The 22528-nt window shown below is 40.2% G+C and overlaps 2 protein-coding genes and 1 pseudogene across 2 annotated transcripts; all 3 read right to left on the bottom strand.

The window, feature by feature from the left end:
- Positions 1-282: 282 nt before the first annotated feature.
- Positions 283-1473, bottom strand: LOC133055597 (hemoglobin subunit beta-like). The gene is made up of 3 exons (XM_061140767.1): positions 1382-1473; positions 1030-1252; positions 283-435 (listed from the first exon to the last, which is right to left on the bottom strand). Exons 1-3 carry the CDS (start codon positions 1471-1473, stop codon positions 283-285), a joined length of 468 nt encoding a protein of 155 aa, XP_060996750.1.
- A 4052-nt stretch (positions 1474-5525) lies between these two features.
- Positions 5526-6940, bottom strand: LOC133060894 (hemoglobin subunit epsilon-4-like). Its single transcript, XM_061148793.1, has 3 exons — positions 6849-6940; positions 6501-6723; positions 5526-5654 (listed from the first exon to the last, which is right to left on the bottom strand). Exons 1-3 carry the CDS (start codon positions 6938-6940, stop codon positions 5526-5528), a joined length of 444 nt encoding a protein of 147 aa, XP_061004776.1.
- Positions 6941-14611: 7671 nt separating this feature from the next.
- On the bottom strand, positions 14612-16213 carry LOC133060887 (hemoglobin subunit epsilon-1-like; annotated as a pseudogene).
- Between the last annotated feature and the right edge of the window lie 6315 nt (positions 16214-22528).

The following is a 22528-nucleotide window of genomic DNA, read 5'->3' as shown; positions in this document are numbered from 1 at the left end:
GCTCTGAGTGATCAAGCCTTGTCTCTGGCCCTGGATCAAAACTGTCTCCTCTGGAAGCCACAAATCTGACACCATTCAACATAAGCTATCACAATGGGCATCAACTCAAGGAATTAAAACGGGAGCTCTGTAATAACCTAGAGGGGCAGGAATGGCCAGAGGTGGGAGGGAGATTCAGGTGGGAGGGGACATATATACACCTATGATTGATTCATTTTAATGTATGGTAGCAATCAAACCAGTATTGTAAACCAACCATCAATTAGAAATTAATATTATTTTTTAAAAAAGAAATTGGACAGGATCTCGAAGGTATCTGTGGGTGAGGGCATTAGCCACAATAGCCACCATCTTCTGACAGGCAGCCTGCAACTTTGGGGTGAATTCCTTGCCAAAGTATCGAGCCAGTGTAATCACCAGCATGTTGCCCAGGAGCTGTGTGGTAGAGATAAAAAACAAGAACACTGTTAGCAGAGGCACCCAATTTGTACTTAGAGTATTTCAGTCTCATCCCAAGCTTTGCTCCTAGAATATAAGCAGAAAGATGTCTGAAGTGTAGTTGTTACTACTGATGTGAAGCCACCCATATCAGCCTGAATTTGTACTTAGAAATGTTTCTCTCTTTCTGTCTTAATTCAGAACTTATCATTTTTTATTCTTTTGAACTATATCAAGAAGCAATACATCATTTTGTCTTCGTTGCTTTGAAAGGAAGAGATAAGGGAAAAGCATGAGACAAAATTTTTAAGTGACTTAAAAAGAAGAAGATCTTAACACTTAAACACTCAAAATGTTTAAATATAAAGAAGATACTGCAGAGAACAAACAGAGAAAAACAAGAATGAATAAGAGGAAATAATGGCTGAGAACAAAGAAGGTAAAAGAAACTAACAGGTCCTGAGGAGTTCATGGTGATGTAGTCATAATACCTCTTCTCCATTCTGAACTGTGTCCTGCTGCTTAGCCCTCTCCCATGATAGGAGCTTGACCACCAAAAAAAGGAAAACTTTAAGGGTCCCATAGACTCACCTTGAAATTCTCAGGATTCACATGCATCCTCTCACAGTGCAGCTTACTCAGTGGATCAAAGAAATCCTTGATGTAGTCGAGATGCTTCAGGCCTTCACTGAAGGCATCTAGCACCTTCTTGCCATGGGCCTTTACCCTAGGGTGTCTCATAACAGCATCAGCAGAGGACAAGTCCCCAAAGTGCTCAAAGAACCTCTGAGTCCAGGGGTAGACAACCAGCAGCCTAAGGGGTGAAAACAGCACAAGGTCAGAGGGAGTCAGTGCCTGCCAGAATCTCAGGCGACGGCTCTGTCCCCACTCGCCCAGCTGACATTCACTCTCCTTAAGCCTGCCTTGTAAGCTGAATACCTGCCTGCCTAGCGTTTCAGCACCAACTTCATCCAACCTTATCTTGCCCCACAAGGCAATGACAGTAGCTTTCTCCTCAAGAGTTAGATGCACCATCATATCTGTTTGTGTAGCTGCAAGTTTTGTCAAAAGCAGGTGTAAGCAGCAGGAGCCCTGGTCTTCCTTGTGAGCCCCACCCAGCCTCCTGATCTGTCTGCTTCTAAGAGCAGATTGGCCCAGGGCACAACACAAGTTCATTGGTTTGGGGGAATGTTAAGATGCACTCTTGTTCCTCAGTTCCCTTCATCTGTGATTGGCTGATCCAGTATGACTAGACTCAGAAATTCTACTCTCCCTATTCTTGTTTCTTGGCTTCATTTCTTTCATCCATTGCTTTTACAAATACATTTCCAATCTCACTCATGCATAAATATTTTAGTCTGATATTGTGTAATGTATCTTACAGTTTAAACCTATGAATTACAGTTTACCTATGAATTTAAAAAGTTAAACTCATAGGTAAGAAAACTAAGACCTAGAAAGCAAAAATTATATCAAGCTGATTTTATATGGAGCTTCATTCTGTTTCTAGAAATATTTGTAAGAGGTTGAAATTGATGAATATTTTGTCATAGATTTAACTTGCTTGCTTTCTCCTTGTATAAATACTTTGGGTCACAAAATTCTGTTTCCCCCATCCCTTCATTGAAATAGATGTACATTAAGTTAATTAAAAATAATAAATAATGTCTTTCTAGCAGCTACTGAAATAGGTTTATGGAACATGGATGAAAATGGGAACAATTTAATGAGAAATAAAGAATAAAATCTGATACTTATGATATGACGGTAGAGAAAATGCAGAGGAATTGCAAGCAAGATTTATCTTATTCAGCCTGCTAAAGTCTGACAGGATTTCTGGAAAAGCACCAAATGCAGAAATTTCTACATCTGCATCTTCAGGAAAAAAGTGGAATTGGACCCAGGAATGACAATTCAAAGCAAATTTCATTCTTCTCAATTCAAATACTACTATAATGATATACAAATATATACTACCAGCAAACCTGGAAGGAAGGAAGAAAAGAAGAAGAAAGGGAGAGAGGGAGGAAGGAAGGAAGGTTGGATGGAAGAAGGGTTTAAAAGAAAGGAAAATAATGGAATTAAGGGAAAGAAGAGGGAAAAGAATATAAAAAAGAGGAGAGCTTGACAATTCCAAAATTTTGCAAGGCTGTAGATAAGGAAAAATGTTCCTATTTTACTAGTGATAATATAAAACAGTATAACTGATTTTGGAAGTATTTGGTGGGGTCTACAGAAGCAGAGGGTCTTCCCTGGTATCTCAGCTGATAAAGAATCCATCTGTAATGCAGGAGACCCCAGCTGGATTCCTGAGTTGGGGAGATCTCCTGGAGAAGGGAGAAACTTCCTTCTGCAGTATTCTTGGGCTTACCTGGTGGCTCAACTGGTGAAAAAAAAAAAAAAAAATCTGCTTGCAATACAGGAAACCTGGGTTTGATCCCTGGGTTGGGAAGATCTCCTGGAGAAGGGAAAGGCTACCTACTTCAGTATTCTGGCCTGGAGAATTCCATGCATTCTATAGTCCATAGAGTTGCAGAGTTGGACACGACTGAGTGACTTTGACTTTGACTTTCATTTACTGAAGCAGAAGATGTGTAACACCTATGATCTGGCAATTGAGAAGCATGTTTGTATGCATCCAAAGACACGTATGGGAACACTTACAGCATCAACATGCTTCAGAATCTCAATTCAGTAGCAACTTTAATGGTCCTAATTTAGTGGAACAGATAAATTATGGTACAGTAAAACAATGAATGATTACACAACAATGAAAAGAATCTGTATCATGTGCTATATTCCAGATTCATTGTATAAAATAATGCTGATTAAAAATTACCAGGAACAATAATTCAAATTATGTAATTTAAATATAGAAAGATGGACAGTGTGACCAAGATTCAGATAACAAGGGGGAACGTTTTGATAGGAAGATGCCATGAATGATTTTTACACTATATTACAGATTTTTTCCTTTAACCTGAAAGTCAAGTAAAACTATTGAATAATTCAAGGAATGAAGTGACATAATTGATTTGTATTCGTCAAAAATTATTGTGGCTTCAGGGTATAAATGGATATAGGAATAAAATAAACAAGAGACATATAGAATGATATTGTAGTAGGAAAGTAAAATTATCATCTCTTTTTTCAGGCTTGAGCAACTGATGATGTCATAGTCATTAAGATGTTATCGGGATTCCCTCATGGCTCAAATATTAAAGAATCTGCCTGCAATGTGAAAGACCAGGGTTCAGTCCCTGGGTCAAGAAGATCTCCTGGGGAAAGGAATGGCAAGCCACTCCAGTATTCCTGTCTGGAGAATTCTGTGGACAGAAGAAATACCATCTCTATTTTCAGGCTTGAGCATCATAGTCATTAAGATGGGGAACACAAAAAGAAGGCTCAGTTAGTGTAAATAAACTAGGAAATGATCAAGAGTTCAGTTTTGGACATACTATATTTGATTCACATTTGAGCAATCCAAAATGGGATATTAAACAGTTAGATATCTAGATATGAAGCTCAGAAACAATGTAATCAATTCAAGAATATACAATGAAACAGGGCACAGAGAACTAGATCATAGTACATCATATAAACCACTACCGCTACCTTTGCAAAATGACAGACAACACACTTTACTAACATCTCCTTGGAACCTTAGAGGTAGGGGAGGAAGAGATCATTTGTGAGGGAGAGATCATTATCTCACTTCACAAACAAGGAAATTAATTCTAAAAAATATTAACTAAATGTTTCAAGGTATTGGAGCAATACTTAGACCTTGTCTGCTAATTCTGAAGTTTTGGCTTTTCACTTTATGTCAGTGGTTTCAGTACAGAAATTTGAAAAAATTTTTACAAAGGTGGCTATGCCCATTACCAGCTCCAAGCAAGAGACATCTAGGTTTTTTCTTCCTCTTTCAAGGAATTTCCTCTTCTCATTCACCAGACAGGGGACCTGGCTGTCAACCATGACTTCTCCACTCTCATTTCACTGTTTCAAGTCTTCAGGCATCTTTGCCACAATGGTCTTATATATATATATATATATATATATTTTTCCATAGTTCCGTTATTCCTGTCAAGTTGAGTCTTTTACCAATCGCTTTATTATAATCACAGCCAATTCCTAAGCCCAGATTCAGGGTAGATTCTGCCTTGTCAGGTCTATACACACACGTGGATCAATTTCGCTACAATATCCTATTCATTATGTCACTCTTCTGTGCGAGAAACTTCACTGGTTCTTTTTACATGCAACAATAGCTTCTTTTCCTGATGTTTCTGGTCTCCCTAATAAATTCTCTAACTTTATACTACCCCACTGTTTTTAAAGGGCCAATTTCTCTTCTGACAATTAGATCTGACAGGATGAATCTTGAATTTGTCATTTTTCCTCATAAATAGACTTTATCTCTACCAAAGCCTTAGTAGAATTAAAAATGTGTTCCAGGACACAGAGCTCCAGAGTAACATAGCATTTGTACCATTGAAGATGCAAGGAAAAAGTTGAGAGTAAATCCCTTGACTAGATGTCTAAAAAGTACCATTTTCATTGCACTTAATAACTATTAAAAATATGATTCTTATATTAAATAAAAGAGGTCCCAAAAGAGCTCTTATCCTGAATTGATACAAATTGCAAACTATACAGGTAACCCTACTTTGTGTCCTAACAACTCACTATTAGCAATCATTTTGCGTCTCTCAAAAGTAACTCCATTTCTTTCCTTTTTCTAAAGACTTTGTCCACCTCTGGAGTCTACTTTCCCCTCCTAGGATTGACTACCCATTGAAACCACACTTACAGAATCTTATTAGTGTTCCTTCTATAACCTCCACAAACTCTCAATCTCCAATATTCCCAGTTCCAATAAGAATGCTTTCATTTAGATAAATCAACTTATAAAAAATAAAAACAAAGAGAAAATACAAGGACATTCATTGTAGACCATGACTTTTATTTCATTTGTATTATATTGGAGTTATGTCTGGAATCAGGGTTCTTTCCCTCTGTCTTCAGGAGATGAACTGCTGGGACACTGAGCCCTCAGATAGGCACCAACATGGTTGGCCAGGCAACTAGTGGTACTTGCGGGCCAGAGCATTAGCCACAGCATTTGTCAGCTTCTGCCAGGCAGCCTGCATCTGAGGGGTAAATTCCTTGCTGAAGTGGGTTGCCAAGACAATCAATATCATGTTGCCTAGGAGCTGGGAATAAAAAGAAGATAGTACATAATGAAGAGAAGGTCTCAAGCTGCCCTTCCAGCAAATAGATACAACATCCATTTCCTTCTTCATAAGAGGTTGAGCAGCTTTCATATCCATGTTCCCACAAAAGTGCATCATTATAGACTTGACGTTAGCTTCAGTGACTCCCAGCTTGAACCCCCATTATTTTATATCCTTCTCCCATTTTCTCTGTCAACTTCCAAATGGAGAGCATTGCTATGGATTGCTTCTCTCCTTTTTTTAAAAGTAAGATTATAGTGCTCAAATGGGACTTGATATGCTTATTTTGTCATCAGATATTACATACATTCAGGTTGTTTGGGCACCTGCTTGACAAAGAATCCAGCACCTTGTATAGAAGAACATTTCTTCATTGCTGGAGATGAAAGGAGGAGGTCCAAACCCTGAAAAGTTGCTCTTATTTTGCTCTGTTTAGTCCTGATTCAAAACTCAAAAACCATGCAGAAATGTATTCATCAATTTTCATCAAAAACTTCAGTTATCAAAGTCAAGATATTCTTTTCCTTGGCTCAATTTATGTTCGCCAGGCCAAAATATACAGCTCAAGTTTGATTAGTGTTCTTCACAACATTTTTTTTTTTTTCTTCAGAATTATCAGATGGCCAGTGGCTTCCACTGCTCACAGAGTAATAACTTGGTCTTACCTTTGACCTCCGGAACAATCTATCAAAATCCAGCCTTTATATGAAATATTACCTCCAAAAAATATTTCTATAGACACAAGACTTAAGTCAGTGTTCGCTATTATAACCACAGCACAGACACCTGGATGAAAGAACAAAGCACAGACATGCCCAGACTCACCCAGAAGTTCTCGGGATCCACGTGCAACTTGTCACAGAGCAGGTCGCTTAGATCTGCAAAGGTGCCCTTGAGGTCATCCATGTGCTTAATGGCATTTCCAAAGGAGTTCAGCACCTTCCTGCCGTGGGCCTTGACCTTGGGGTTGCCCATTATTGCAGACTCAGAGTATAAGTTACCAAAACTGTCAAAGAACCTCTGGGTCCATGGGTAGACGATCAGGAGCCTATGGGATGATCATAGTCACAGAACAGATGAGAAGTCAGAGTATGTAAGAAAGCTAACCAGTCCCTCTTTTCTGGAACACTTTCTGCCTTTCTACATCCTGTCCAACCTGTGTCCAGTGCTTACCTTGCCAGGCTCTCACCGCCGACCACCTCCACTTTCACCTTGGCCCACAGGCTGGCAACAGCAGCCTTCTCGTCGGTAGTAAAATGCACCATGGTGTCTGGGAGCTTACTGGTGAGCCTAATGGGCCAGAAGCAAGTCCATGCTGCTTCTTCACTGTGTGGCCTTTTATTCCTCATCTCCTGTCCCCAGGCCCATCCTTCTCCCAATAAAATGAGACTATTGGTCAAAGATGGGTGGCCACCACCAGGGGTGGGACTTGGGCAAGGGAGGGTCAGCAAGATGGACATTTGTGTCTCTGATAGTGTTGGTGGCTCTATCAGGGATACTCTGCTGTTTTCCCCCCTACCCTCTACTGTGCAATTCATATCTCAAAGTCCCCACCACTGTTCCTGAAGTGACCAGTAAGCTGACCATGAAGCATAGCTAGAGTTAGGAAGAGCAACGTTTAGAACTCTGGTGAGCACTGTGTCAGGTGTTTACAAGACACTGTTCTGCTGTTCAGCCAGGGTATATTAATAGAAGAAGCCACAGCTCTTCTTGGGTTACCAATGCTCCTAAAGCTTATATGGGGCTCATATTTTGTAGTTCTTGTAACCAAGTAAAAATGATCCCAATCCAGCATCAATTTAGATAAAAGATAGGTAAGAACTCGGTAATTTAGAGAAGAATTTAACATCACCCCTTTGTAGTTGAGTTCTGTCAGTACGAGGTACACTTGTCTGAATAATTCTTTTCACTCTGATTATATGGAAAGTGTCTCTGGCCAGGACATGTATCTATGCATTCCTATCAGAGAACACACTATTGAATATTGGGGAATAGGTGATTCTGTGTTTAATGAAGAGGGTATAAGAATTCTCCTTGGCAGTGACTCCGGATGAACGGAGTTGTCTCATGTGCTGGGTCCACACTCCTGGCCGAGTGTGGCTTTTCTCTGTATCTAATCAGTCAGAGGCAACCCTCACTGACAGTACTCCACACACCACTGCCACTGTGATCTAAGGTACTTTGTTCTCATGCATCCAAATAAGCATTTACAAGACTGGAAAAGACACATTTATAGTGGGAGAGGGAATGATTCATTTTATCTCAGAATTTGTTGCTCCCACATTTTGACCTCCAGAAAGCTGGTTTGTTTCTCTCTGAGATCACTCTTACAAATATATGTACATATAATAAAAATAGTTTTCATGTGTATTTATAGAGGGACTCTAAAATTTAGAGTTCAACCCAGCGTACTGAATTAATAGCCAAATTTCTACTATTAGAAAATAAATCCTTTCTGTCTATTTGATATAGTGAGACACTTTTATCTCTTCAGCCTGGAAAAGACTTCAATGTAAAATGTGGATAAAAAAATTCTGTTTCTGGAAGCTGGTTTACCATGACAGAGTGGATAATCTGTGAGCACTGATTCATTCGAGCACTTTGGCACAGAGAATAAAGAAAATAGTTTGGATTAATGCCAAAAGGATTTGCTTCAAGGAAAGAGGTCAGAGAAATAAAAGAAAGAAGAGGAAACTATGACCACAGCCAGGAAAATCACTCACACTCAGCTGGGGTCTGGCCTGCAGGGTTGGTTCTGGATACTGTCTATCTCTAGCCCTGATGCCCATCTTCAGCAGAGTATGTGCCCCCTGTAAGGCCCCAGACTCAGGGGCTTCTGCAGCTCTGAATGTTGGGGAATAACTGCCCATCTTTTCAGCAAAGCAGGCAATGATTCTGGAAGTTGCCTCTAACTCCTGATTTTCTCTCACACTTTTTAGACAGTCCCTCACTCTGAGCAGTTTACAATGGTCTCTCTTCCTTGAAATGCTATAGCCAGCCTGCTCACGTGTGTCTCTTCATAGCAACAATCAATTTAACATTCCCTCCCTCGTGGTCTAGTGGCTAAGATTCCCGACAACCAATGCAGGGGGCCCCAGGTTCCAACCCTGGTCAGGGAACTAGATCCTACATGCCACATTTAAAGTTCCTGCATGGTGCAAAGTCAAAGATCCTGTCTGCCACAGCTAAGACCTGGCACAGCCAAATAAATAAATAAAAATAAATATTAAAAAAACAAAAGAGTCCTGGGCGGGGGGGCGGGGAATATGTAGGTCGTGGTAATTAGCCTTCCTCAAGCAGCTCTCTTCACTTTAACCAGACAGTTCTTTAGTAAAACCCATGTGCAGTTCTTTGAAGTCGACTTTGAAAATAGGTATCCCCCTGCTCCGATCTCCAACCCCTCCCATCCGAATCTCTCTTCACAAGGGCTGGGACAAGCCAGCTACTTTCAGAAAATGTGTTCTTAGAATGGAATGACATCCTTACCTGGACATCGCCATCTTAAGACCTTGGCTAATTTTCCTGTAAAGAATCTCCACTTTGCTACTCTACCTCCATGCAGAACCTTTGCCTTCACTGAAGTCTTTTTTCAGACCCACTTAACCATCTGATCCTGAGGAGTTCTTGTCTCCTGATACCCCTCCCCTACCACCTGAATGCTACTATATCTTTAACTAGAAAAACTCACGAGTATGTATTTCTCCCAAGTGTATGTCCCAACCACATCCCTTTGGTGCTCTGTTTAATTTTCCTGCAGAAATTTCTACTTCATGCAAAACTGAATGGTGAGCCTCTCCAATCCCCCCCACCCCAAATACGGTTCAACATAGAATCCCTAAGGTTTTCACGTATTTAAAAGCATATGAGAAAAGCAGACCTGAGGACAACTACTCTGAGAAGAACTCTTAGCAGGGCATTACTGCTACTGCTTCTCTTGTTGCTGTTATTATTATTATTAATTCAATAAAGCTTTTCCTTGGTGACACTGTACTACTAGGCAGGGCCTTCAGTGATATTTGTGGGCCAGGGTGTTCACCAGCCCAGTCACTGTCATCTTCCAGGCAGCCCACACTGGGGGGTTGATTCTGTATCAAGGTGATTTGCCAGACAATCGCTAGCACAATTTTCAGGAGCTGTGGGGGTGGCGAGAGATAACAGATGTGCACAGTGAGCAGAGAGTTCCAGGCTGGCCTCTCCATCCCATTTTGAACTGAGTGATATCAACTTCCCACAAAGCCTGGGGTCTTGCCTTTTCTCTAAGCACAGCTAGTTTGTTCCCCTTGCTAGACTAGGACTTGACCATGATTTCCCTCCTATATGCCTAGCACCAGAAATTTCATATTTTGTGGGCATAAGAATAAACACTCACAACTTTATTACTGTACTCACTCCAACCCACATGTTCCAGCTGTTTTCCTCCCTCAGAGACACTTATCCCACTTCTGGACTTATAGGATGCAAACTTGAAATGGCTGTCTAGAAACAATTCTGTACATATGCTCAGCCAGTGTATGAATGTGCTGTATGCTTAGTCACTCAGTCATGTCCGACCCCAGGGACTGCAGCCCACAAGGCTCCTCCCTCCATGGGGATTCTCCAGGCAAGAATACTGAAGTGGGTTGCCACGCCGTCCTTCAGGAGATCTTCCCAACCCAGGGATGGAACCCAGGTCTCCCACATTGAGGGCAGATTTTTTACCATCTGAGCCACCAGGGAAGCCCTTATGTATGAATAGCCTTAGCAATATATTTGTGAACTCTAGGTACTTTCCCTTATACAGAGCCAGTATATGCTGCATAGACATTACTCCTTGGCATTTTTTTTTCCTGCTTCCAGGAGTTGAAAAGTGAAAAATAACAAAGGCACAGTTCCTTTCATACAGTTATACTTTCCAGAAGACACTTTCCTCATCCCTATATAGGTTTCTTCTAAAAGTAAACAAAGTCCAAACAAACCCCTCTAGACTTCTGAAAGCAGTCTCTAGTCCCTGATGCGTTACCTCTTGGTCTTAGTTCAGTCTTCTGGAGTTTCTTTCCTTTCAACCTCAGTATTTCCAAAAGTTTCACCTCCCACAGCTATTCTTGCTTCCTTACCATCCCTCTGTTTTTGGACTCATCTTTTCTCTTTCCTCTAGACCTGTCTTGCTGATTTCTCAAATTCAGGGTTTGAATTTTCCATTTCTTCACCAAATAATCTTTTATTTCCACCAAAGCTCATTCAGTTTCAACAATGATAACTCTCCTTATAGCTAAATTTTTAAAGTATTATTATTAGAAACAAAAGATCACATATATTTATGAATACATACACATATATAATGCATATAGATAGAATTTATAGATAACATAAATACTACTGCTAAAAGATAGAAGTATAGATACAGTCAATTATTTTTAGAGAAAGAGATAAAGAGAGCTTATGTTCCAAGTAGTGAACTAAAGATGTGGGATATATTAATGCATTTAATTCTCTAAAAAATGAACTTAGATAAACATGATCAGTGAATGAGAGCTTAAGGTTTTAAGTGATGCATCTCAAATTGTAGAGCTAGCAGGATGTTCAAATTCAAAACAAAACAGCAGGTTCTAAGGTCTTAAGGCTGGCTCCCCATTAATACAAATGACAACACTGGGGAAAGGCCAAAGGCTCTTGATTGTACTCTGAGAAACACATTCCATCTCAGGACAGCTGATCAAACACTATGTTTCTTACATCAAATAAAATTAGCTATAACGTTTTTTCAAACTTTCATTTCCATGGGTCCTCAAATGTACATTCAATAACTCTTTGTTGAATGACTTTGTGTTATAATTGTTCTATGTACTGGAGATTTAAGATAGACAAAGAAGAATCTAATTTTGGGGTGGGAGATACAGAAAATGAATAAGTAAACCCATCAACAAATAATTTGAGCTATTATCATTTGTAATTAAGGAAATTAATATCTGGATATAATGAGAAAGGGACACAATTCCATCAGAAATAAGTCTTACTAAGAAGATCATAGTTGAGGCAACCCAGAATGAAAAGAAGGAATCTGTCAGTGGAGAGCATTGGTACAGAGGTCCTGAGAGTTGGGATAGTGGATCCAAACCTCTAAGGAAGGTAAAACAAACGTGTGGTATGCTAGAGATATGAGTGATGTGCTGTTTGATATGTAAATAGTAAAAGTGAGAATGGCAGAAAATACTGTTGTAGAGAAACCATAAACCTAATAACTTAGAACTTCTCCTCAGTGATACGGAATAAGAAGTCATTATAGGATTTTAAACCTAGTAATGACGATCTCTAAACCCTCTGACTCTTACTTAGATTATTATTCCCAGATAATTGTGTTATCACATTATTTTTCTCAGCTGACTTTTATGGTCTATCAACAATTAGACATCTGTTCATCTATTAAAGATTTGAGCCCTCTAGACCTGAATATTTGCATATACATGTGTGTGTGTAAATTATATGCTTTTGTTTTCAGTTCAATTATCCTGAACTGGCAAAGTCCAGATCTAAACCTAGATCACTAACGGTTGAAGAATGTATCTTCTGTTTGCTCCTTCACTATCACCATCCCTGATTCCTTGATATTCAGAGTAAGAATAATAGTTGAGAGGCAAAAAGGATAAAAAGGAGATCGATTGATTTTAAGGAGTACTTAGCTGTTAATCGTTGACTGACTGGATGAGAAGTTTTCATGTCACAGAGAGCCTTTCTTTACTCTATTTAGGGGCAAATTAAGTGGCAATGGGGAACTTTCTTGGTGGTCCCCTGGATAGGAATTCATCTTACAATGCAGGGGACATGGATTCAGTCTCTAGTTGGGCAACTAGGATGCCACATGCTGTGGGGCAACTAAACCCAAAGATGTAACTACTGAGCTCAAATGATGCAACAAAGATCTCCCATCCATTACTAAGATCCAATGCAGTCAAATATATAAATAGGCAAGGGAGCACAGACAGACCTGTGTGTTGACAGTCTGCAACAATGTAATCACTGGTCTTTTATCCCCATTGTGAAGATAAAGGGCCAAATTAGAAGGTAATTCACAAGACATATTGACTCATTTGAAAAGACCCTGATGCTGGGAAAGCTTGAAGGCAGAAGGAGAAGAGGCCGACAGAGGATGAGATGGTTGGATGGCATCACTGATTGAATGGACATGAGTTTGAGTAAACTCCAAGAGTCGGTGATGGACAGGGAAGCCTGGCCTGCTGCAGTCCATGGGGTCACAAAGAGTCAGACAAGACTGAGCTACTGAACTGAACTGAACTGATTGTAATTAATGTATGGAAGTAATGAATGCCTCATAGAGTTAAATTTGCCAGTCCTCAAGAGGACAGTTTGACTCAAAGCCTGGAGCTCATGATTCCCTAAGCAATCTGGCAGTGACACCCTCAAGAATAATTCAGTTAATGCTTCTCTTACATGAAGTCCCCAGGACATTGCAGGCCTCTTCTTTTAGAGCCAGGCTGTGAGTTTTCTCATCTGCTGCCACCCCCTTCCTTCTCATCCACCCCAGTCAATCAGAAAATATGTCCTCTTCACTCTCCATTTCTTCATCCTTCACTTTTTGCAGATCTCTTTGATCATCTTTCAGGGCTTCCCCAGAGGTCAGCGGTAAAGAATCTGCCTGCCAAGCAAGAGATGCAAGTTCCATCACTGGGTCAGGAAGAACCCCTGGAGAGGAAATGGCAACCAGCTCCAGCATTCTTGCCAGGAAAATCCCACGGATAGAAGAGCCTGGTGGGCTATAGTCCACACAGTCACAAAAAGTCAGACACAAATAAACACACTGCTTTTCTTGGATTGAGGCCATTATGTCTATTCTCCTCAACTAGCATCCATGCCTAGTCTCTGCAATTTTCAATTCATTTTGTGTGAATTAAGCAGATTACTTGCCCCCTACAGAACCTACTCTTTGAGTCATTTAAAGTTCTAAGAATATTTATTGCTTACTGTTACTACTATCAAAGTAATAAGTTTTATTTTTATGTTCAAAGACTTATATTATCTAGTCTTTCCTAATCCTCTACCTATGTCTTACTCTCTCTCCCACTTTCAGAGAGACATTTTCATGCATGTTGCAAACCACTGGCTGGCTAATTTTAGACCATGAGACTTAGTTAGTATCTTATCTCCTAAATGAAGTCTTGGTCGTCCCCCTGTTCATCCAAATTCATATACTATCCTAAGTCTAATTTTACTTTAGTACATATTACATTCAATCAGAATATGATGCAGAATGATTTCAATTGTATTAGACTTGGCTTTGTAAGGAGACAGTGGAATCCTTTAGAAAAGGGTAAGCTATTGTTGGTTCATGGAGATTTTTTGAAAATTCTCAACCATCCTTTAACTGATCTTATCTCCATTCAGTTTCATAAGATATATGATAACTTAGTTGACTCAAAATGTACATTGGTGTAAACTGAAATAGTAACCTGAGTATAGATGATAAATCCCTACAAAACTTTTATTTTTTTCTGCAAACTCTCTGACATGTACCATAAATCTACCTCTCAGATACCACTCACTACGTCTGCCTTCCTGCTACAGTAAATTTTTGCCACACTGCCCTGTGGCAGTCAGTCCCCAACCACTAAAATAAGCATTTCCAACCCCAGAAAACTTCTTTCTCCACCTTAACTTTCTCTCAATAATCCTAAATCTTACCAGAATGTCTGTCTCCCACTGATGAATTTCCCAATGCTTCTCAAAGAACTGTTACTTCCTCCTATGTCTCTCCCCATCCTTCAGGTAATGAACCATTTCTCCTTCAGCACAAGATGAGATGATAGAGAAGATACAATGTTAATTTTTGATCCCTGAATAGAATGCACTTTATTAAACAGAAGATGGGGTCGCAAGGCCAAACCCCAGTCCCCATGGGCAGAAGGAAGGCACTGGGGACACAAAATGGTGAATTGAAAGAGGATTCAATGGTATTTGTGGGCCAGGGCAGTGGCAACACCAGACACCAGCTTCTGCCAGGCAGCCTGGATGTCAGGGGTGAATTCTCTGCCAAAGTGAGTAACCAGAACAATGACATTCACATTGCCCAGGAGCTATTGGGTGAGAGACAGAATGACAATTAAGTATCCCAAGTAGAAGTTTCCTAAAAGAGTTGCAGAAAACAATGGCTTAGTAACTACACCCACTCCCAAGTCCACATCTTAAACTGCTCCATGGGTTGGACCTATACAATAAACTCAGACGAGCTTATCCTTCAGTTTAATTTAAATTCTATGAGCCCTCCATTCAATATTTGTCTACTTATATCCCCTGCCTCTCCTATTTCACTATTTTTATTTGCCTCTCTCCCTCCCTCTAACTTTTATATTCATAGGATTTCAGGACTGCATGGGTTCCTAGAATGAGTTTAGTAAAGCCTCCAACCAATGCAGCAATAAGCCTCCACTCAGTCACAATACTAAAGGGTAATTTAATAGAGAATTGATCTATTTTTCTTTGGGATGAATGTCTAAAAGTTATTCTCCCAAATATTTTCCTAACTTCAGTCATCAGGAATCACATAAGATATTTCTCCTTCCTTGAGATTGGGCTTCATCTACCAAAAGCCAGATTTTATTTCTCCTTGAATAAATATGCTATTCTTTGATATTCTCTGGGGTAAATACATCTAGTTCTGATAGAAGTTCCAGAAAATTTTTAAGAAATTTTAAGGCTGTTCACTGTGACTGTAATGATAAAAAATCTACCTGCCAATGCAGGAGATGTAAGAGATAGACATTTGATCCCTGGGTCGGGAAGATCCCCTGGAAAAAGAAATGGCAACACATTCCTGTATTCTTGCCTGGAGAATTCCATGGACAGAGGAGCCTGGTGGGCTACAGGCATGGAGTCACAAAGAATCTGACACATAAAGAGGCTTAGCATGCATGCACTATAAGGCTGCTTGAGCTCTTTATGTCACTAGTCCTGAATCAAGGTGGTCTCGGTATGCCCACTGGAAGTCTGTCCTCCTAACACCTAGTTTGATCTATGATTTCTGAGATCTTTGCTAGTCTTTCCAATAAAACACTCAACTTTCATTATTATTCCAAAGTTAAAAGCCAAGGGAACACATGAACACTTCCTGAACTCACCCTGAAGTTCTCAGGATCCACGTGCAACTAATCAGAGTGCAACTCACTCAGTTTAGCAAAGCCACCTTGGAGGTTGTCCAGATTCTTACTAGCTTCTCCGAAGGAGGTCAGCACCTTCTTGCCATGGGCCTTGACCTTGGGGTTTCCCATTATGGCAGAGGCAGAGGACAGGTTGCCAAAGCTGTCAAAGAACCTCTGGGTCCAGGGGTAGACAACCAGGAGCCTATGAGATGGAAACACAGCAGAGGGAAAATCAGTGACTCAAAAATTTTTGACGGATTTGCTGATCAATTTGCCAGGCTCATATTCACCATCCTCCCCCATGAAGTCCGCTTCCTACCTGCCCAGAGCCTCGCCTCTAGCCTCGTCCACATTCACTTTGCCACACAGGCCAGTGATAGCAGCCTTCTCCTCGGCAGTAAAATGCACCATGATGTCAAGTCGTGGAGCTACAGGTGATCACAGAAGCATCAGAAGCAAGTCTGTGCTGCTGCGGGATGCTGTGGCCTTTTATTCTTTACTGCTGAACTTCTGCCCCCTTGCTCTCCCTTGTCGTTTGAAGCCATTGGTCAAGGTTAGGCTGGGTCCCTCAAGGGTGGAGTCAGGTCAGCTGATGGTCAGCAAGGAAGACGTATATTGAGTGTGTGATAACGTGTTGGTTCCTGAGACATCTTTCCTTTGTTAGGTCCTCCTCCATCCTCAACATTATTTTCCACTCATTCCCCATTTTCCCCCTCAGCTCTTCCCATGTCCTCCTCCACGATGGCATCCATCTTTCCCATTCTCCTTCTCCCAGAATGACGCATAGACTGTAGCTAAGCACCGGAGAAAGAAGGAGTTCTATTCAAACCATTTTAGTATTCATTAAGGATGGTAAGATGGTGACAAAGACAAAAACATGCACAAGATAAAAAATACAATTGGAAACAGGAAGCTCAATCAGCTCTAGCTCTCTTGAGGAGTGGATTATAGCCAAGCTCTGGATTTTAGTTTTCCAAGGGAAAAGAACCAAACAAAACAGGCAGTTATGGTTACTTCATGAAGCTGAATGGAAATGCAAGGGATCTAAAATAGAACTAAGAGCTCAATCCTGAATTTAAATATCCAAAGGTATTTTTAGAGAGATCAGGCAGAATAAGCTTACATCCTGTGCTTCCAGGGACCTCTGTCCATTTCTCTGTGACAACAAGAGAAACTGTCTACTCTAGAGATATTGCCCTGAGTGTTCTTCTTGATTTTCTCTGCTTATCTACACCAGTGAGGCAGCTAAGAAGTCTGAAATTATTTAAAACCAGGACTTGTGATCACACTGAGGAATAAATGAGTTGAAATGAGATGTTAGGTGTTGGAATGTGTTTAATTTTTGTTGAAGCCATCAGCGATGGAGACTTCAAAATTCTCTAGTGTCCTTGTTTCATTTTGTATTTTAATGTCCCTGTTGTCTGTAGGCTTTTCTAAGATCACAACATCATCATGAAATAGAGTCTGCACCTTACAACTTTGTCATCTGCAACCCGCTGTTATTATACTGGAGTCCTACTGATATGATGGTAAGGAATTGGGGAGCAGAAGAAGCCTATAATTATATAATTAAAAATCAGCCATAGTGGATCAGTTTTCCTGGGCTGTGGCCTTCACAAGTATTTCTAAGGTTCCCCCTCCCTTCAGAAAAATAAAAAAGACACCCTGGGATAGGCTACCTAACCTCAGTCAGTTAGCTCAGTTGCTTAGGCGTGTCCAACTCTTTGCGACCCCATGGACTGCAGGATGCCAGGCCTCCCTGCCCATCACCAACTCCCGGAGCTTACTCAAACTCATGTCCATCATATGGGTGATGCCATCCAACCATCTCATCCTCTGTTGTCCCCTTTTCCTCCTGCCTTCAATCTTTCCCAGCATCAGGGTCTTTTCCAATGAGTTGACTCTTCACATCACGTGGTCAAAGTATTGGAATTTCAGCTTCAGCATCAGTCCTTCCAATGAATATTTAGGACTGACTTTCTTTATGATTGACTGGTTGGATCTCCTTGCAGCCCAAGGGACATTCAAGAGTCTTCTCCAACACCACCATTCAAAACATCAATTCTTTGGCACTCAGCTTTCTTTATAGTCCAACTCTCACATCCATACATGACTACTGGAAAAGCCATAGCTTTGACAAGATGGATCCTTGTTGGTAAAGTAATGTCTCTACTTTTTAATATGCTGTCTAGGTTCGTCATAGCTTTTCTCCCAAGAAGCAAGGGTCTTTTAATCATGGCTGCAGTCACCATCGGCCCGGATTTTGGAGCCCACGAAAATAAATCTGACACTGTTTCCATTGTTTTCCCATCTATTTGTCATGAAATGATCGTACCGGATGCCGTAATCTTAGTTTTCTGAATATTGAGTTTCAAGCCAACTTTTTCACTCTCCTCTTTCACTTTCATCAAAAGCCTCTTTAGTTCTTCTTTGCTTTCTGCCATAAGGGTGGTGTCATCTGATATCTGAGGTTATTGATATTTCTTCCAGCAACCTTGATTCCAGCTTGTGCTTCATCCAGCCTGGCATTTCACATGATGTACTCTGCATAAGTTAAGTAAGCAGGGAGAGTATACAGCCTTGATGTACTCCTTTCCTGATTTGGAATCAGTCAGCTGTTCCATGTCCAGTCCTAACTGTTGCTTCCTGATCTGCACACAGATTTCTCAGGAGGCAGGTCTGGTGGCCTGGTATTCCCATGTCTTGAATAATTTTCCACAGTATCTTGTGATCCACACAGGCAAAGGCTTGGTGTAGTCAATAAAGCAAAAGTAGATGTTTTTCTGGAGCTTTCTTGCTTTTTCAATGATCCAGCAGATGTTGGCAATTTGATCTCTGGTTCCTCTGACTTTTCTAAATCCAACGTAAATATCTGGAAGCTCACAGTTCATGTACTGTTGAAGCCTGGCTTGGAGAATTTTGGTTTGCTAGCATGTGAGATGAGTGCAATTGTGCAGTAGTTTGAATATTGTTTGGCATTGTCTTTCTTTTGAATTGAAATGAAAACTGACTTTTTCCAGTCCTGTGGCCACAGCTGACTTTTCCAAATTTGCTGGCATATTGAGGGCAGCACTGTCACAACATCAACTTTTAGGATTAGAAATAACTCAAACCTAGGATGGCACAATTCTAGGTCAAGAGAGCAGATATTGTATCACTGAAATAGAAGACCAATGAAAGGACAAGAAATGTCTGGCTATACTGTGAAGAATAGCCCTTGTGTGAATAAGAGTATTTTTTCCCCTATATTTGGTTGCAATGTTATGTTAGTTTCAGATGTTCAGCAAAGTGATTCAGTTATACAGTAAGCCCCTATGTATGAACTTTCAAGTTGCAAACTTTCAAAGATGTGAATTTGTGTTCCATCAACTTCAGGTGTGAGTGGAATTGCAGTTTGTTCTCCATCTCCTATTGCTGATGATCCTTCAGCTCTACCGTCTCCCACCTCTTCTCCCTCCTCCAGGCAGTAACTCTTCTTGCCTGTTCACTCAGTGCCAGCCCTTGTTTGCCAGCTGCTGTGCTGTAGTACTGTAGTTTTCAAGACAGTATACTTTAATATCAAAAATGTTTTCTTTATTTTTTGTATTGGTTTGTTTTTTTATATTATTTGTGTAAAAAGTATTATAACACATTGCATACAGTACTATATGTCAGCTTATATTAGCTGATTATCTCAGTTGACTGAGTGCATGCTCAGTCATGTCCAACTCCTTGCAACCCTATGGACTGTAACCTGCCAGGTTCCTCTGTCCATGAGATTTTCCAGGCAAGAACACTGGAGTCGGTTGCCATTTCCTTTTCCAGGGGATCTTTCTAACCCAGGGATTGAACCTGTGTCTCTTGCATCTCCTGGATTGCATGTGGATTCTTTACAGCTTGAGCCACCTGGAATGCCTTGTTAGTTCGGTACCTAGGCTAACCTTGTTGGACCTAGGATTGGACCTTCAGAATTGAACTCATTCATATAGAGGGGACTTAATGTTTATATATATATATATATATACATTTTTTCAGATTATTTTCCCTTTTATTCTATTACAAAATATTGCATATAGTTCCCTGTGCTATGCAGTAGGTTCATCTATTTAATATATAATAGTATATTTATGTTAATCCCAACCTTCTAATTTATCCCTTGCTCACATTTCCCTTTTGGTAACCATAAGTTTTTGTTTGCATGTCTATTACTCTTTTGTATATAAGTTCATTTGTATCATCTTTTCAGGAGCTTACCTGGTGGCTCAGTGGTAAAGAATCCACCTGCCAGTGCAGGAGATGTAAGTTTGACCCCTGGGTCAGGAAGAGCTCCTGGAGGAGGAAATGACAACCCACACTTGCCTGGGGAATCCCAAGGACAGAAAAGTCTGGCAGGCTACAGTCCATAGGGTTGCTAAAGAATCAGACAGAACTTCGTGAGTAAAGAACAACAGTAGTACACACACACACACACACACACACACACACATACACACATATATATACAGGGCTTGCCTGGTGACTCAGATGGTAAGGAATCCGCCTGCAATGCGGGAGACCTGGGTTTGATCCCTGTGTTGGAAGAATCCACTGGAGAAGGGCATGGCAATCCACTCCAGTATTCTTCCCTGGAGAACCCCCATGAACAGAGGAGTCTGGTGGGCTACAGTCCATGGGGTCGCAAGAGACAGACACAACTAAGCAGATAAGCACAGCACACAACACACACACACATCTTCTTTATCCATTCATCTGTTGACAGGCATTTAGATTGTTTACTTGTCTATTGTAAATAATGCTACTTCAGACATAGCGGTGCATGTATTTTTTTGAATTACATTTGATAAATTAATTAGTAGACTTAGGGCTCTAGGATTCCAAGGCAAATTTCTACAGATCCACAGTATAAGGACAGTGACTCTTTCCTTAGACCTTGGATATGAGGATCAGACATTGTCAAAGCCCAGGGAACAAGAACCATATTCTATAAAACCAAGAGTTGGGAAAAGAAACCCTATCTGAAGCAGACAGTTTGTGTACATCCCATTCTCTTTCCAGAGTGTGGACACCAGTCTTCTCTTAAATTCAGGATGTGAGGCTGGTCCCTCTCCTTCTCCCTCATACCCACTTCAGGGCTCAATATCCTTCTCTAGAAACTGCCTTTGGGGACAGAACTGGCTTGCCTCCAGGGATCTGATCCATCTCTTGCTTTCTTATTACTAAAGGTTGTAGAAAAGGGCTTTAAAAAAGGCTATAGGGTTGAAAGGCAGTATGCCTATAGCTTGGTGAGGGCTTATGAATTCTGATTCTGAAGTCACATAGCCTGAATAGAGTTTCATTTTTACTTGGGTGCTTGCTGATTAAAGCTATTATTTCAGCTGCCCATTTTGAAATATTTTACTTATTCCTCCTATGAAGTACCATGATTATTGTCTCTTGTTCCTAGGTGAAAAACCCAAAGTTTAGAGCGATAAATGATATGACTATCCATGATACATCAGAAAGATTAAATGGTCAGAAGAAGTTAAGGTTATTCATTTATTGCCTATAAATTAAAATTAATAAAATAAAAATATCATATCTAAAGGTATTTAAATAAAAAAGACTTTTTAAAAGAAATTTTAAAATTTGACAAAGATTGTTCTTGCCTCTTTTGTATTTTGTAGCATTGGTACTTTGGTAAACTCTCTTCAGGATTCTAAGAAAATACAAGGTGCTTCTTTTTAGCAAGGAAAAGTAAAATATCTTATTAAACCTTGCTAGCTAAATATGACATATATACTAATCCTTAATTAGTATAATGTGTATATAGTCAAATAGTGTATTATCCTTAGGTGCTATTAACATGGAGAATTATATAAATTATAAATTGTTAAGAGATAAAAATATATCTTTGATTTCACTACATTTTTTCATACTATTAGCTGAAAAAAAATGTACTTCAGAAATTACTCTTCATCACAAATGCAGTTTTTTATTTTCATTTTAAAATTGGAAAATTATGAACAGGGTTTATAAACCACTGAAGATACAAAAGAGGCTGCTTAGTATTCTTGATTAGAGAGGCTATAAATTAGTCTGCTTTCATTACAATCTGAATTTATCTTCTATTGTAGAAATAGATAAGATCAAAGCTCCTACTGAGTGTTGCATTAGCCTAGAATAAACTGGATAGCACTGTGCTTAATCACTCAGTCCTGTTGAACTGTTTGCAATCCCATGGACTGCAGCCTGCCAGGGTCCTCTGTCCATGGGGATTCTCCAGGCAAGAATACTTGTATGGATTGCCATTTCCTTCTCCAGAGCATCTCCCCAACCCAGGGATTGTACCCAGATCTCCTGCATTGCAGGTGAATTCTTTACTGTGAGGTACCAGGGAAGCCCCTGGGTACCACTAGTAGCTGGAAATTGTAATGGCTGCCAGGCAGTAAGCCAATGAATATCTTTTGTTATATTAATAATTGCAATGAATTAGAGAATAGGCACAACTACTAGACTGACAACAATCTTGCTCTGTAAACACAGGGCCTCTGCACCAGTTCTCACAAAGATTGATGGCAACCCTGAATCCCAGTTGGGTCCATTCCTAGAGGGGTTTCTTTATGTTGGTGGCTGACAGCACATGTATCGATGGTTTGAAGGACCTCTGGGACCACTGTGACTTAGGCATATCCAGAGATGCCTAAGAATATTAATTAAACAAGAAGAATCTTTACTAGGAAGAGGGAATGGAAAATCAAAACCAGTCAG

The sequence above is a fragment of the Dama dama genome, chromosome 1 (genome assembly GCF_033118175.1).
Source record: "Dama dama isolate Ldn47 chromosome 1, ASM3311817v1, whole genome shotgun sequence".
NCBI classification, from domain to species: Eukaryota; Metazoa; Chordata; class Mammalia; order Artiodactyla; family Cervidae; genus Dama; species Dama dama.
The sequence above is the reverse complement of the archived record's forward strand: the minus strand, read 5'-3'. Positions and strand labels throughout refer to the sequence as shown.